At 68.8% G+C, this 13,866-nt stretch overlaps 1 protein-coding gene across 1 annotated transcript in view; it reads left to right on the top strand.

The window, feature by feature from the left end:
* The window catches only part of LOC140597498 (uncharacterized), a gene marked incomplete at its 5' end in the record, with an annotated part of 53,299 nt that extends 40,918 nt beyond the window's left edge, over positions 1-12,381 (top strand). Inside the window, 5 exons of the mRNA XM_072746091.1 lie at positions 9,740-9,759; positions 10,426-10,657; positions 11,326-11,420; positions 11,641-11,706; positions 12,274-12,381. Of these exons, the coding sequence (XP_072602192.1) occupies positions 9,740-9,759; positions 10,426-10,657; positions 11,326-11,420; positions 11,641-11,706; positions 12,274-12,381 (521 nt within the window). The remainder of the gene's footprint in view (positions 1-9,739; positions 9,760-10,425; positions 10,658-11,325; positions 11,421-11,640; positions 11,707-12,273) is intronic.
* Positions 12,382-13,866: the final 1,485 nt, after the last annotated feature.

Genomic DNA, 13,866 nt, shown 5'->3' with positions numbered 1-13,866 from the left:
GCACAAAGTCAGAACTTCCAGAAGTCTGCTGGGGGGGGGGACACGCCGGCCTCGACGGTGCTCGGGAGGCGAAGTGGGGGGCGGCCCCTGGAGCGACAGGGTGGGCTCAGGGTCCCCGGGGTCCCAAGGACGGTGGCGCCAACGGTTCCCAGGCCCAGGAGCGGGGACCCCGGCCGAGGGCCGCGGGACTAGGGCCAGCTGTCTGCCCTGTGTGGCCACAAACTGCAAACCCCTGTGCGGTCACGGGGCCGCGTCCCTGGGCCGGGCCAGCAAAGGCCAGAAGTGGGAGGAGACCCTCCCGGGCGGGAGGAGCACGGGTCTCCCCCAGGGCAGCCCCTAAAACTTGGAGGTTTGAAACTCAGTCACTTGTCCGAGATAAAAAGAAACAAAACAAAACAAAACAAAACAAAACTCGGACACAGGCAGGGTGAACGCAGGGTTCTGACAGAAACGGTGGAGACAAGAGGGCTTGATGGCACATCAGAAACTATATGCCAATAGGACAACCTACCAGAAATGGACACCATGACACTATATATAGAAAACTACAAAAATGAACAAACAAAAAAATGTTAGAACCGGTAAATGAATTCAGTAAAGTCACAGGATACATAATTAATGCACAGAATTCTGTTGCATTCCTATACCTCAGTAAGAAGGTAAGAAAAAGAGAAACTAAGACATTAATAAAAATAAATTTAAAATGAAACAAAAAATAATATTATACTTAAGAAAAAACCTAAGGAAACAGCTATAAAAACTTACTCTGAAGACGATGATGGAAAGAAATCGATGACACAAAGAAACGGAAAGAGACACTCCACACTCGTGGACTGAAAGGGTACGAAGTGTCTTCACAACCGAGAGCAGCCCAGACATTCCTATAAACCCTATCAAAATGCCCCCAGCATTTCTCACAGAGCTAAGATAAATGATCTTCAACTTTGCATGGAACCTCAAAAGACCCCAGACAGGCGAAGCAGCCTTGCAAAAGAAAAGCCAAGTAGGAAGCTTCACATCGCTAGATTTCCAGTTATGTCACAAAACTGTTGTGATGAAGACAGTACGGTCCTGGCACGACAACGGACACACAGACCAAGAGCACAGAGCAGACCTCCCAGAAATGAACCCACAACTATGTCGTCGTTTAATCCTTGATAAAGCTGGAAAGAATATCCAGTGGGGAAAAAAATCTACAAATGGTGTTGGAAAAAGTGGATAGACACAAGCCAAAGAATGAAATTTCTAGTTTTTGATTTTACTTTTGTGTGTGGCTAAATTCCTAGAAAATATATAACCTACCAAAACTGACACATAGAGAAATAGAAAATTTGAATAGACCAATTCTCAGCGAAGCTGTTGAGTAATAGGAAAAAAATTCCCAAAACGCAGAAGTCCACGACCAGATGGCTTCATGAGTGAATTCTATGAAACATTTAAAGAAGTATTAAAGCCTAGAAAGAGTATTATGCTAAGCACAATATGCCAACCCTAACCCTAACCCTAACCCTGACCCTGACCCTGACCCTGACCCTAACCCTGACCCGGAAGCCTCCCCGCGGGTCCTGAGGAGGCCGGGCCCCTGTGGGCGTGGACGCGACCCCCACACGGCTGTTTCCGGTCTGTTGACTACGTGGGACTCCCAGCGCTGAGAGGGCACCTCCGTGGCTTGTTCCTGCTCTCGGGGGAGACGATTTCAGGTCGTCACCCTCGGGGATGACGTCAGCTGCGGGCCTTCCTACGCGGCCTCTCCTCTGTTGACAGACCTTTCCTAAAACCCCCTGTGCTTTTCATGCTTTGTTCTGTCAAATGCGTTTTCTGCGACTCTTGAGGGGATCGTCTCCTTTCTCTTTGTTTTTGTTGTTTTTTTAAAGATTTTATTTATATATCCTTGAGAGACACCGAGAGACGAGAGAGAGAGAGAGAGAGAGAGAGAGAGAGAGAGAGAGAGAGGGAGAGGCAGAGACACGGGCAGAGGGAGAAGAAGGCTCCGTGCAGGGAGCCCGATGTGGGACTCGATCCCGGGACTCCAGGATCTCGCCCTGGGCCGAAGGGAAGGCAGGCGCTGAAGCGCTGAGCCCCGCCGCCCCCCTCCGCCCCGGGCCGCCCCATGTCCTTTCTCTGGTTAACGGGATGGATCGTGCTGAGTGATCAGAGGGGCCGCGGGGGGCAGGTGGGCAACGTGGATGAACAAATAGGGAAAGCTACAAGCGTGTGGTTCTAAATAAAGGAATCCCGGAAATTTAGAAAGTACGGCCTGGCAATAGAGTCAGGACCGTGGGGACAACTCGGTACGGGGACAGACGGTGACGCCGCTTCTCGCGGGGAGAGCTGAGCGAGGCACAGAATTGTCAAGTCGCCAGCTGTAGCCCTGAAACTACTGTCCCCTTGGGTGTCGACGGCACTTCAATAGATACCAAGGAAAAGGGGTTTCCGGTGGGAATCCCGGTGGGCCCGTGAAAGGCATTTACACGGTCGTGACGCACACGAAGGCGCCTCTGCAGAGGGGATCCAGATGCTCACGTGTCTTCATGTTAATGTTTAGAAGATGTACTTGGGAGACGGTGCGGGGGGCAGGGGCGGAGGGACAGGGGGAACCTGGAGCGGACTCCTCACCCACCGGAGACCGAGCCCCACCCGAGGCTCCACGCCACAACCTGGAGATCCTGGCTTGAGCCAAACTCAAGAGTCGACGTGGAACCGACGGACGGAACCACCCAGGAGCCCCTCAAATGCTCCTAACTGCAACCCCACGCTGTGAACCCTGGGGGGCGGAGGGGGGCATCTGTGACCCCCAGTCTGCCTTGAAGGGCGGGAGGCCTGCAGGGCCCGAGGATGGGAACTGAGGATGCGGGAGGCTGCCTGCATCGCCTTCCCGCCCGGCGTGGGGACAGGACCCTCCCCCGGGACCCTCGGCCACCAGGGTGAGGGCTGAGTGCTGATTGGACCCCGCCTGCCCACAGTGATGATGCGGGACCCCGCTCTGGGCGGAACTGTGGTGCCCCCGGGTTCCACCGCTGCCTGGTGCCCACTCTGCGTCCGCAGACCTTCGGAGGCACCGGTGCTCCGGATCTGGCTCGCAGCGACCCGACTCTCCTGCTCTCCCCAGTAGCCCAGGACTCGTCTCTCCTCAGTACCCCCACCCTCCCACTCTCCCCAGTACCCCGCTACTCCCACTCTCCCCAGTACCCCGCTACTCCCACTCTCCCCAGTACCCCCACCCTCCCACTCTCCCCAGTACCCCCACCCTCCCACTCTCCCCAGTACCCCGCTACTCCCACTCTCCCCAGTACCCCCACCCTCCCACTCTCCCCAGTACCCCCACCCTCCCACACTCCCCAGTACCCCAGTGCATAAAGAGGAGGCGCCCACACAGCGACAGGTCACAGGTGAGTGGCAGCTGATCCCTGATCCCCGCGGGCCACAGTGGGGCCTGTGGATCCGCGTGGGGGCACAGGCCTCCCGCGCTGGGGTCCACAACACCCCGACCCCCATGCGATGACCGTGAGCAGCTCCCACAGCCCTTCCACAGCCCCACGGGGTGAGAGCGGCCACCCTGCTGCCCCCCGTCCAGGGAAGGAGGCTGCAGTCGGAACTCAGGCAGCTCCCCCGGGACCCCCGCTCCCCTGTAAGCCCTCTGCTGTGCAGGCACCCAAGCCATGACCTTTCCAGCCTGTCCTAGACGCATGGACCCCGACAGGGGTGACTGTCACCCCCCCATCCCGCCCTGTGCCCGCTGGGTCCCCCTGGCCCGTGAGCAGGCTTGCTCTTCAGGCTCCAAAGAACGTGGAGTCCCTCGTGCTCCCCCAGGGCCCCCCTCAGGCTATTCACACATCGCTGCCCTCAGGGTGGGGAGTTCGGTCGCACTCTTGCTGGCATCAGGTTTTAATTTTGATGAAGTCCAGTCCGTCGCTTTCTCCCCTTGGTCGTGTGCTTGTGGAATCTCGGAGAAACCTTCCATTCCCGCCCCCCCCCCCCCAAGCCCGCAGGGACACTCGCTGGCCGGCCCACCCACCACCATCTCTGCGCCGGCCCCGGGCTGGGAGACGTCACCCCCGAGCATCAGGTGGGCAGTTCCCCGGAGCCCCTGGGTCCCCCGCCCGTGTGCTCCTGATACCGGGGTGGGAGCGCTCTGTGACCCCAGCGTGACGGCGTGCCCTGGGACAGTGGCTGGGAAGGTGGACTGTCGGTGGGCGACGGACAGACAGGCAGCGAGGGCCCGTGTGTGATGCCTGTGCCCCTCGGGGCTACGGGGTTGTCTCCGGCTCCGGTCAGACAGAGGGGCGCCCGCCCACGGGGAGCACCCGGACGCATGTGTCCTCGGAAGGTTCTCACGCGCCGTCATCCTTGGATGTGTTTGGATTGCAGCACGATGCAGGAGGACCCGGAGACCCTGCTGGCCTTGCAAAGGGCCAATATCGTGGCCCAGTACCATCAGGTGAGGCCCAGAAGGGACCATAGACACTACACACCCACGACAGGGGGGACCGTACCTGCAAGAGCAGGTGAGGCTCAAGAGGGGATCAGAGCCAAGGATGAGCCAGGTCAGCCCAGGCAAGGACCACAGTCACCAGGAACAAGTGAGACCCTGGGGATGGTCCCGGTGTCAGTAGCAACTAAGGGTCCATCCTGGATCCTCGTCATTGGTAGCGGAGGAGCCCAGGCACCAGGTACAGGTGAGGCCCGGGTGGGGACCAGAGTCACCAGGTCCAGATGAAGACCACAGCTACCAGGTCCAGGTGAGCCCAGGTGGGGACCAGAGTCACCAGGTTCAGGTGAGGCCAAGGAGGTGGGGACCACAGTCGCAGATCCACATGAGGCTCAGGTGGAGACCAGAGTCACCTGGGTGAAGCCCAGTTGGGGACTAGAGTCACCAGGCCTGGGTGAGGGCCAGGTAGGGATCAGAGTCACCAGGTCAAGTGAGGCCCAGGTGGGGACCACAGTCGCCGGGTCCGGGTGAGGCCCAGGGGGGGATCGTCACTGATAGACAGAAGCAGGTGAGGCTGCCAGGCTGCGCCCACTCTGGCGCCCGGCCAATCTCAGAGGGTCGGCGCTCCCTCAGGATCCAGGGGAGGGAGGAGCCCTTCTGCTCCCTCCTGTCTCTGTCCCCACTCCCCTGCTCTGATCGGTCCCCACCACGGAGCCCCCTCTGTTGCAGGCGCCCCAAGCAGGGTCTCCGCAGGACCTGTCACTGTGCAAGGTCGCCGACCACCAGGGCTTTCTGCAGTGAGTCCCCTGGACACCCCTCATCCATCCCAGGGCGGGTGGCCTTTGCAGGAACACCTCTCTGGAGGCTGACCCCCCCGCCCCCAGGTCGGGACCTGGTCCCCTGGAGCCCTCTGAGGGCCATGTCTGCGCTGGGTTGCAGCTGAGACACCCCGGAGGCCGACCCGGGACGTGGGCAGGAAGGGAGCTGGGCCCGGGGGAGGCCCCTGGACACTCAGAGGAGGGGCCCCCACGCCTGCTTTGGGCAGGCCCAGGTGTCAGCCTGCTGCATCCGGGGGTGGTGGTGGGGTGGGGTGTCCAGTCCCTTCAGCAGGGGATCCCGCCCGTGAGGGGCTCTGGGGCCGGGGCGTGCTCTCCGTAGGGGGACGGCCTGGTCTGGGCCGAGTCCGCAGGGGTGCTCTCGCCCACACCCGAAGGCTTTTGCGGGGCTGCAGGTGGATGCCGGGGACCAGGCCAGCGCGGGGATGGGGGGGGGCCGCAGAGGGAGGCCCCGACCAGGCAGGAGGAGGCAAGAGGAGGAGGGGGCTGCCCTGGGCGGGAAGGAGGGAGGGGACAGCCCAGTGGCCTAGGTCGCAGGGGACGAGGCTGATGGGTCAACAGCCCCACGAGAACCTGACGGACGCTGGAGACCCCAGGTGGGGCCCCCTCGGCCCTGCTCACGGCCCAGTGTCTGCTGGGATGGCTCAGGGGTGGTCGTGCTCAGGGGCTCCGACAGGACGGGAGGTGAAATGGGCCAGGGTGGCAGAGGGGACAGCAGAGAGGGGAGCCCGGGGACAGCAGGGGGACGGCCAGGGGGCAGGGGGAGGCCGGCTGGACGCTGGGCAGTCAGGCCCTGGGGAGGCGGGGGGACCTCAGCGGGACGGTCACGGGGCACCCGGGCCACGCTGACAGCTCTCGGGCTGGTCCATCGAGGAGGGGGGCAGGTCACCCCCTGGGGGCGCCGAGGGGTCCCCGCCCAGCCCACCACCGGCAAACACCCTCCTCAGACCCCCCAGACGCCGCCGCCGCCCGCCCTCAGGCCGCTGGCAGCCCCTGCCCTCCCCGGGGGAGCCCTGCCCTCCCCAGGACGCTGGGTGCAGACGGGGTGTGTGTGTGTGTGTGTGTGTGTGTGTGTGTGTGTGTGTGTGGCTGTGGGGCCGGGGCCTCAGGGCTCTGCGTCTCCTGCCTTCCAGGGACAGGGAGCTGCCCGACCCCAGCCCCCGCGAGGCCAAGGTGAGAGCCCGTCCTGGGCCCCGGGCAGGACGTGGGGGGGAGCTGGGGCCAGCTGTCTGCACCGCGTCCCCCAGGACATCCCCGGGCGTCTCCCCAGTCCCCCGTCCCAGCGCTGCACGGGCCGCCGGGAACGCACCCGAGACCCGGAGCCGCGGTCCGCGGGGGGCCCTGTGCCTTCCTGGCTCCTCCGGGTCCCGCGGGGCACTGGACGCGGCCCGAGCGCCCACCTCCCGCGGCGGGAGCCTCACCTGCGGCCCCCGCCTGTCCTCTCCCAGAAACTCCGCCAGGAGACCCGGCGCGCGGACAAATGGATAAAAATGCTCAAGCGATGGGACCACTACCTCCCCAGCGAGAAGGTGGGGCGCTGGGTGCCCCCGAGGGCTCTCCGTCCCGACGGGGCTGGGGGGCCGCCCTCAGTGTCCTCCTGCCCCGTCCTCGGGGGAGCCCCCTGCCTGGGGAGAGTCTGCTGGGAGCCCGGGCCTCCCTCCCCAGGCCCCGGGACGGCGGTGGGGGAGCGTCAGGTCGGGGCCAGGGTCCCTGCTCCTCGCGGGGGACGGGGGAGGGGGGGGGGCCAGATCCAGGGAGACCCAGCCTCTCTGCAGACACCCTGGAGCCGACGCCGGAACCTTCTAGATGCCTCGTGTTCCCTGGGCTCCAAGGGGCCGCCCTGGGCCCCTCTCACCAGCACTGCCTTCCTCCCCGCAGCTGCGACGCCGGGTGTACAAGGGGGTCCCGCCCCAGGTGCGGGGACAGGTGTGGCTGCGATTGCTGAACGTCGACCAGGTTAAGGCCAGCAATGCCGGGAAATACCAGGTGGGACCCGACCCGTCTACTCCCCGTGGACCCTCGGTCCCCTCCCTGCCCAGGGCTGACCCTCCGTGACCCCTCCCCACCCGGGGCTGAACTCCCGTGTCCCCTCCCCACCCGGGCTGATCCTCCACGTCCCCTCCCTGTCCAGGGCTGACCCTCAGTCCCCTCCCCGCCCACGACAGCTGGGCACAGGCCCTCACGCAGGCCCCGCGGGCACGGTGGGCACTCCCGCCGTCCCCGGCCTCCCAGGGGAAGGGTGGAGGTTCCTGCAGGACACACTCCCGTGGTGGCCCCGGGGCTCCCTGCCCAGGACGGCAGCTGCTGACAGGTCGGGGTCTGTGTCCCTGACGCCGGCTCCTCCTCCCGGGGTCTCCCCGCAGGCAATGAAGGAGGCGGCCCTGGTCTCCTCCCGGGACATCGTGCAGATCGACCTGGACGTCAACCGCACGTTCCGCAGTCACACCATGTTCTGGGACCGCTACGGGGTCGGGTGAGGCTGCTGGGCCAGCGGGGTTCGGGGGTCGGGGGCCCGGCCTGGGAGAGGCCCGGGGGCTTCTGTGCTGGGGACACGGGGTCTCCGAGGCCGGGGGGAGCGACGGCAGCAAACAACACACTGCCACGTGGTAGGGTGCTGGGGATGACCCCCGTGCCCCCAACCCCAGGGTCTCGGGGATGGGGAGGCCGCAGGACGGGGCCTCCAGGGGTCACCGTCTGAGCTGAACCCCAAGGGGGTGAGGGGCGGCCCCGTGAAGAGCAGGGGGCCGGGGTGGGGGCGTGGGGGGCACGAAGGGGACCTGCGGCCAGGGTGCATGGCCGCGGCTGGACCGGGACACGTGGACCCGACGAGGGTCGGACAGGTCAGGGTGACACCCACCCTCCGGTGCTTTATGTACTTCTGAATTCTGGGCGTTTTGTTTTAGACAATTTGCACTTGGTGAGCACACACGGCATGACGCCCCCCCCCCCCCCCCCCCCCCCCCAGACGCCGCCCCGGTCCAGGCAGGCCCTGCGCGGAGCACACGGGGCCCCAGGGGCAGGGGCAGGGGTCACAGCAAACCCCAGACTGGGGTCGCCTTTATGTGTAGACGTCTCCGTGTGCACCTTAGAGAAGGGGGTGCCCTGTGTCCGCAGCCCCCCACCCCATCCCCTCACCCACCGCCCCCACGCCATCCCCCTGCATCACCCCCCACACCATCCCCCACAACCCCAGACACTATCGGTCCCGCCCCCACCCCCACCCCACCCCCACGAGGACGCGGTGCAGCTGCCCCCTGTGGGACATGCTCAGCCTCCCCGGCCACCTTGGGGTTCTCTGGACGGCCTGCTCCCGTCAGAAGCCCGGGTGTCCCGCAGAGTCCCCAGGGGCCGCGGGGAGGTGGGGAAGGCAGGGAGCCCCCCGACAGGGGCTTGCAGGTGGGTGGAGCATAGGGTGCAGCTACCTGTGTGTGCAGCGGGCGGGGTGTGTGGGAGCCCGGGACCCCAGGGGTGACCTGCAGGGGCGCCAGGGGCGGGGCTGGGGAGACGCCAGGCATGGGTGGCTGGGCTTCCCGGGCGGGCCGCTCGGACCGTCTCCCCACGAGAACTCGGTGCTCCTCCCTGCAGGGAACCTGCTGCCCCCCGGGGCCCCCGCGGCCCTCAGAGCGCGGCCGGGTCAGGCTGACCTGTGACCCCCGGCCCGGGGGGAGCCGGCCTCCAGCAGCCCGGGCCCGGGGGCCGCGGAGCCGGGGTGCAGACTCAGGCCGCCGTGCGGGGGGCATCGGGCGGCTCCTGGCAGCGCTGAGGGGGCCGCACCCCGTACCCCCCCGTGCTCAGATAGTGACCCCAGGGGTTCGCAGCCTGTATCGGGGTCACACCTGCACGACGTTCCCTGCTCTCCTCACGGCGGCTCAGACCTGGAGCCCCGAGATGCTCTGGGATGGGCGGGCCCGGGGTGCCCCCCACAGAGTCCAGCCCAGGGACACCTGGGAAGACCTGGGGGTGCGCTCAGGGCCACGGATGCCCCGGCTGCGTGGGCTCGGTGCAGGGGTCACGTGGGGCTGGTGGTGTTCCCGGGACACGGGGCCGGGCCAGGCCAGGGCAGCGGAGGAGAGGCGTCAGGGGCTGCGGGGACCGGGGCAGGGGGAGCGCTGGCTCCCATGGGGGCGTGCGGGGGGGGGGGGGGGCCGCTCCAGGGCTGGAGGCCCGGGGCGCTGGCGGCGCTGGCGGCGCTGGGGGAGCCCGGAGCTGCGCACCCCACGGCGGGAGCCGCTCGGAGGCGTCGGACACCCCAGGGTGCACTGAACCCCCGGCACGCTGCACGTGTGAGGTCGCCGCCTGTCCCCGTGCGCAGACCTGACCCCGGAGATCGGCCCCCGCGGAGGGGCCCTGCGGGCCGCGGGGCCTGCGGGGCGGGTGTCGGCACCTCGGCGGCCTCGCTGGGCGGGGGCTGACTGAGCAGAGCCCCCCGCTGTCCCCCCTCCTAGGCAGCGAGCCCTGTTCTGCGTACTGGCAGCGTACTCGGTGTACGACACGGTGAGTGTCCCTGCCCCCGCCTCCTGCCCCGCGGGCGGCCTTGTCCTGAGTGGTGGTGACCAGCGGGACTCACAGTTATGGCCCCGGCTCCACGGCCCCCGAGATGCCGGGGAGGGTCTCTCTCCTCCGGGACGGGCAGGGGGCGGGGTGCAGACCTCCCAGGGGAGGCAGGGCCTGCGTGCCCGAGGGCCGGGGCTGCCCAGGGCCCCCGCGTGCACCGCGGCCGTCCTAGAGCTCGGGTCTGGACCCTGACAGACGGCACTACCGACGAGAGCCCGGGCGGGGAAGGCTCCCACTCCCCCGAAGGGAACGAGACCGAGGCGCCCAGGAGGCCGCCCCCTTCCACGGCGCATTCCAGAAGGGTCCCCGAGGACCCCAGCTCACACGCTCCCCGGCCCCGCGGGGTGTCCTGGCCCAGCTCCCCTCGTGGGACCTGCCAGGGGCCACAGTCAGGCCCCCCCACCCCCCCCCCCGCCGACCTGCCCTCTGGGGGGTCTCCAGACCTGGCGGGTCCCCTACAGCCTGGCACAGCTCACGGAGGCCCCTCCTGCTGGCCTGAGGACGGGGGTCCTGGCACGGCGGCCGCAGGGCTCGGTAGCGGGGCCCGGGGTGCTCGCGCCCCAGCTGGTCCGGGTGGCCCTCACCTGCTCCCCCGCCCTCTGGGAGCCCCCTCCGGGAGCCCGGGCTGGGAGGGAGCCGGGGGAGCCTGACGCCCGCGGGGAGGGCTCAGAGGGGGCCTCGGGGCGCACGCCCTCCGTGGGGCTCTGGCTCTTGCAGGAGGTGGGCTACTGCCAGGGCATGAGCGAGATCGCGGCCGTCCTCCTCATGTTCCTGCCCGAGGAGGACGCCTTCTGGGCGCTGGCCCAGCTGATGGTGGGCGACCGGCACTCCATGCACGGTAGGGGCCCGCCGGGGAGCTCAGGAGGGCCTCCCTGCAGGCTGCTGCACCGGGGGGCAGGCGGGGACCCCCCAGCTCGCCCCCCCACGGGCAAGGGCCCCGCCTCCCCGGTGGCCTCGGGGTCCCGGAGCCACGGCCACCCGCCCCACCGTCTGCAGGCCAGGCACGCACTCCCGTTGCTCCCCCAGCCTCCCGCCGGGCTGCCGGCTTGTCCCCCAGGCCCCCCTGCCAGCCCACGGCCACACGGGGCCCAGGGGGCAGCGTCTCCCCCTCCCGGGGGCCCCCAGCCTCACTCCCAAGCCCCACAGCAGAGGGCCGTGCACGCCCATCACCCTCCCCTTGGCCTGCACCCGCTGCCCCTCGGGGCTGGGGACCCGCCTGTCCCCGCGGCGGCCCCCGCAGGAGAGAGGGTGCTGGGTCAGCCGGGCCCGGTCCTCAGCCCCCAGCCCACGCCCCGCGGGGTCTCTGTGAGGACGAGGGTCCCCGGGCCCCGCGCCCCCGGCCTGGGAGGCAGGCCCTGCCCTCTGGGAAGAGCGGATCCAGCCAGGGCTCCGAGGGCGGTGGGCACACGGGGGTCAGGGCGTGGCGGGGAGGCCCCTGCCCCGACACCCCCCACCCCGCCTGGTGCAGGAGGAGGCCCTGACCGTGGGGGCCTGGGGCCTTCTCAGGCTTCTTCGTCCCGGGCTTCCCGAAGCTCCTCAGGTTCCAGAGACATCACGAGCGGGTCCTCCAAAGAGCTCTCCCGGACCTGAGGAAGCACATGGCGAGTGGGGGCGAGTGGGAGCTCCTGAGGCTCCGTCCCCGGAGCCCGGGGCAGGGGGTGGGGGGCATGGCCCTCCCTCCGAGCTGCCCAGAGTTGGGGTCACGTTCCTCCCCCTGGGGCCCGGGGGCGCCCTCGGGGCTGGGCTGGCCCGTGGGGAGCGCGTCCACCCGGCTCCAGGGGCCGCGGCGTGGGGCCTGAGCACCCCCTGCCCTCCCGCCAGGACGAGGAGCAGATGTCCACCGGCATCTACAGCCCCAAATGGTTTCTCCAGTGCTTCCTCGGCCGGGTGAGGCCCCCCCCCCGCCCCGGGACCCCCGCTCCCGGACCTGCCCCCTGCCCCCGGGGAGGGCCCAGCTCAGCCCCACCCTCCAGACGAGCCAGGCCCGACCCCGGGGTCCTGAGGCTGAGGCTGAGGCTGAGGCTCGCAGCCCAGCCCGTCCTGGAGAAGCCCAGAGGGTCCCTGGACGAGGTCCCGGGGGGCGGCCCGTCTCTGCCTCAGCTCCCCCGGGGGAGGCCGGGTCAGCCCGGGGTGTGGACGGGCCCTCGGCCCATCGGGCGGCCAGCCTGGGGTCCTCTCGAGGCGTGGTGTCGTCAAGTGCGGGCAGAGTCTGTGCCCCCAGGGGTGCGGGAGGTGCTGGCCGGGGTCGGAACCCGGAGCGGCCGGGAGTCCCTGATCTCCCTGGGAGGAGGGCACGCACGGGGAGGCGGGGGGCGGGGGGCGGGGGCCGGGGGGGGGGCGCTGCGGGGCCTCGTCGCAGGCAGCCGGGGGCCAGATGGCAGGCCTAGCCTAGCCCCAGCCGAGCCCCCCAGGGGCCCTGCTCAGGCCGCTCCTCCCACCCCGCCGTCCCCCTAGACCCCCTTCTCGCTCACCCTGAAGCTGTGGGATGCCTACGTGTTGGATGGGGAGAGGGTGCTCACGGCCATGGCCTATACCATCCTCAAGGTGCACAGGAGTAAGTGAGCCCCCGGGAGCCCAGGTGTGCCGGGGGCGGGGGGCAGGGGCGGTGACCCTGGGCTCTGAGCAGCACCCAGACCTGGGGCGGGGGGACGGCGGGGCAGGCGGGTGCAGCGGGGCTCCCCGAGTGGAGCAGCGGGCAGGGGCCACCCCGGCCAGCGCACTGCCCGCGGCGCTCCTGGGCACAGCGGGACCCCAGCCGCTGGCCTGGGGGCCCCGGGGGCCCCAGGGCGGGGCCCTCTGGGTCTGACTCTCGCCCACCGCCCAGAGCGCCTCCTGAAGCTGCCCCTGGAAGGGCTCCGGGAGTTCCTCCAGGACTCTCTGGCCCAGCCCTGGGCCCTGGAGGACGAGGCCGTGCTGAGACACCTTCGGGCCTCCATGACCCAGCTCCGCAGGATGCGGTGCGACCTGCCCCCGCCAGGTGGGCTCAGGGCCCCGGCCCCTCCCGACTCGGCCTGCTGGGGCCGCCCACAGGGGACAGAGCCCCCGGGGCCCCCGTCCTCATCTCTGGGGCTCTCCTCTTCTGCTCCAGCCTCGGGGACCCCAGGCCAGGGCTGGGCGGGCGGGCGGGTACCCACTGCAGGGCCCGGGCAGCAGTGTGGGGGGCTGAGCACAGGGTCAGGCCGGGGGGGGGTCACGCGGGAGCCGTGAGGACCCCCGGGGCCCCCAGCGGGGGACACACAGCCTGCTGGAGACGCTGACCCCGTCGGCCTCTTTCCAGCGGGACCTGAGGAGTTCCCCACGAGGCCCCTGGGCCTGGAGCCAGTGTCCCCGGCGCCCGGGCCTCTCCTCCCTTCTCCGGCCTCTGAGCCACCGCCCAGGGTGGAGGAGCCGGCCTCCCCGGGCCCAGCCGCCCGGCCTGAGCCGCCCGGACCCCCTCCCGGCCAGGCCATCGTCCAACTTGCCCCCCAGCCCCGGCGGTGGAACTCCCTCCCCACCCTCCCGGGGCAACAAGGCGGTGCAGGCAGGCGGCCCCGGGACACGGCGGGCTTCAAGACAGAAAACGGGGTCTCCTTCCATTTGGCACCTGCCTGGGCCACCCCAGAGGCCCCGCGACGGACCGGGCCCTGGAGCACCCCCGGGACTCCCATCACGCGGTCCCCCCAGCCCCCTAGGGATGACGCTGTCGGGCCCAGGACACCCTTCCTGCCCCGCGGCCACTGCAGCTCGTGCCCCTCGCTGGGCAGTGACGGGCACAGCCAGGGCAGAGCCAGGGCGGCGCTGAGCCTGCTGCCCCGAGGCCCCGCACAGGCCCGGGACCCTCTGCCCCCCGCGTCCACGGGGCAGCTCGATGCTCGCGGGCCTCGGGGGCAGAGCGTGGCGGTGAGGGCGGGGGCCCGGAGGCTCCGGCCCGCCGTCACCGTGCCCTGCCTCGTCTCGCTGTGCCTCCCGGAGGGCGGCACCGCCCGCACGGGACACCAGCCCCTGACCCAGAGGGACCTGGGCTGGCCTGGCCCCGGGCTCTGTGGGGGCAGGGGCGACTCGAGCGCC

This window comes from Vulpes vulpes, unplaced genomic scaffold, assembly GCF_048418805.1.
Source record: "Vulpes vulpes isolate BD-2025 unplaced genomic scaffold, VulVul3 u000000802, whole genome shotgun sequence".
Taxonomy (NCBI): domain Eukaryota; kingdom Metazoa; phylum Chordata; class Mammalia; order Carnivora; family Canidae; genus Vulpes; species Vulpes vulpes.
This window is presented reverse-complemented; position numbering and strand designations above follow the sequence as displayed.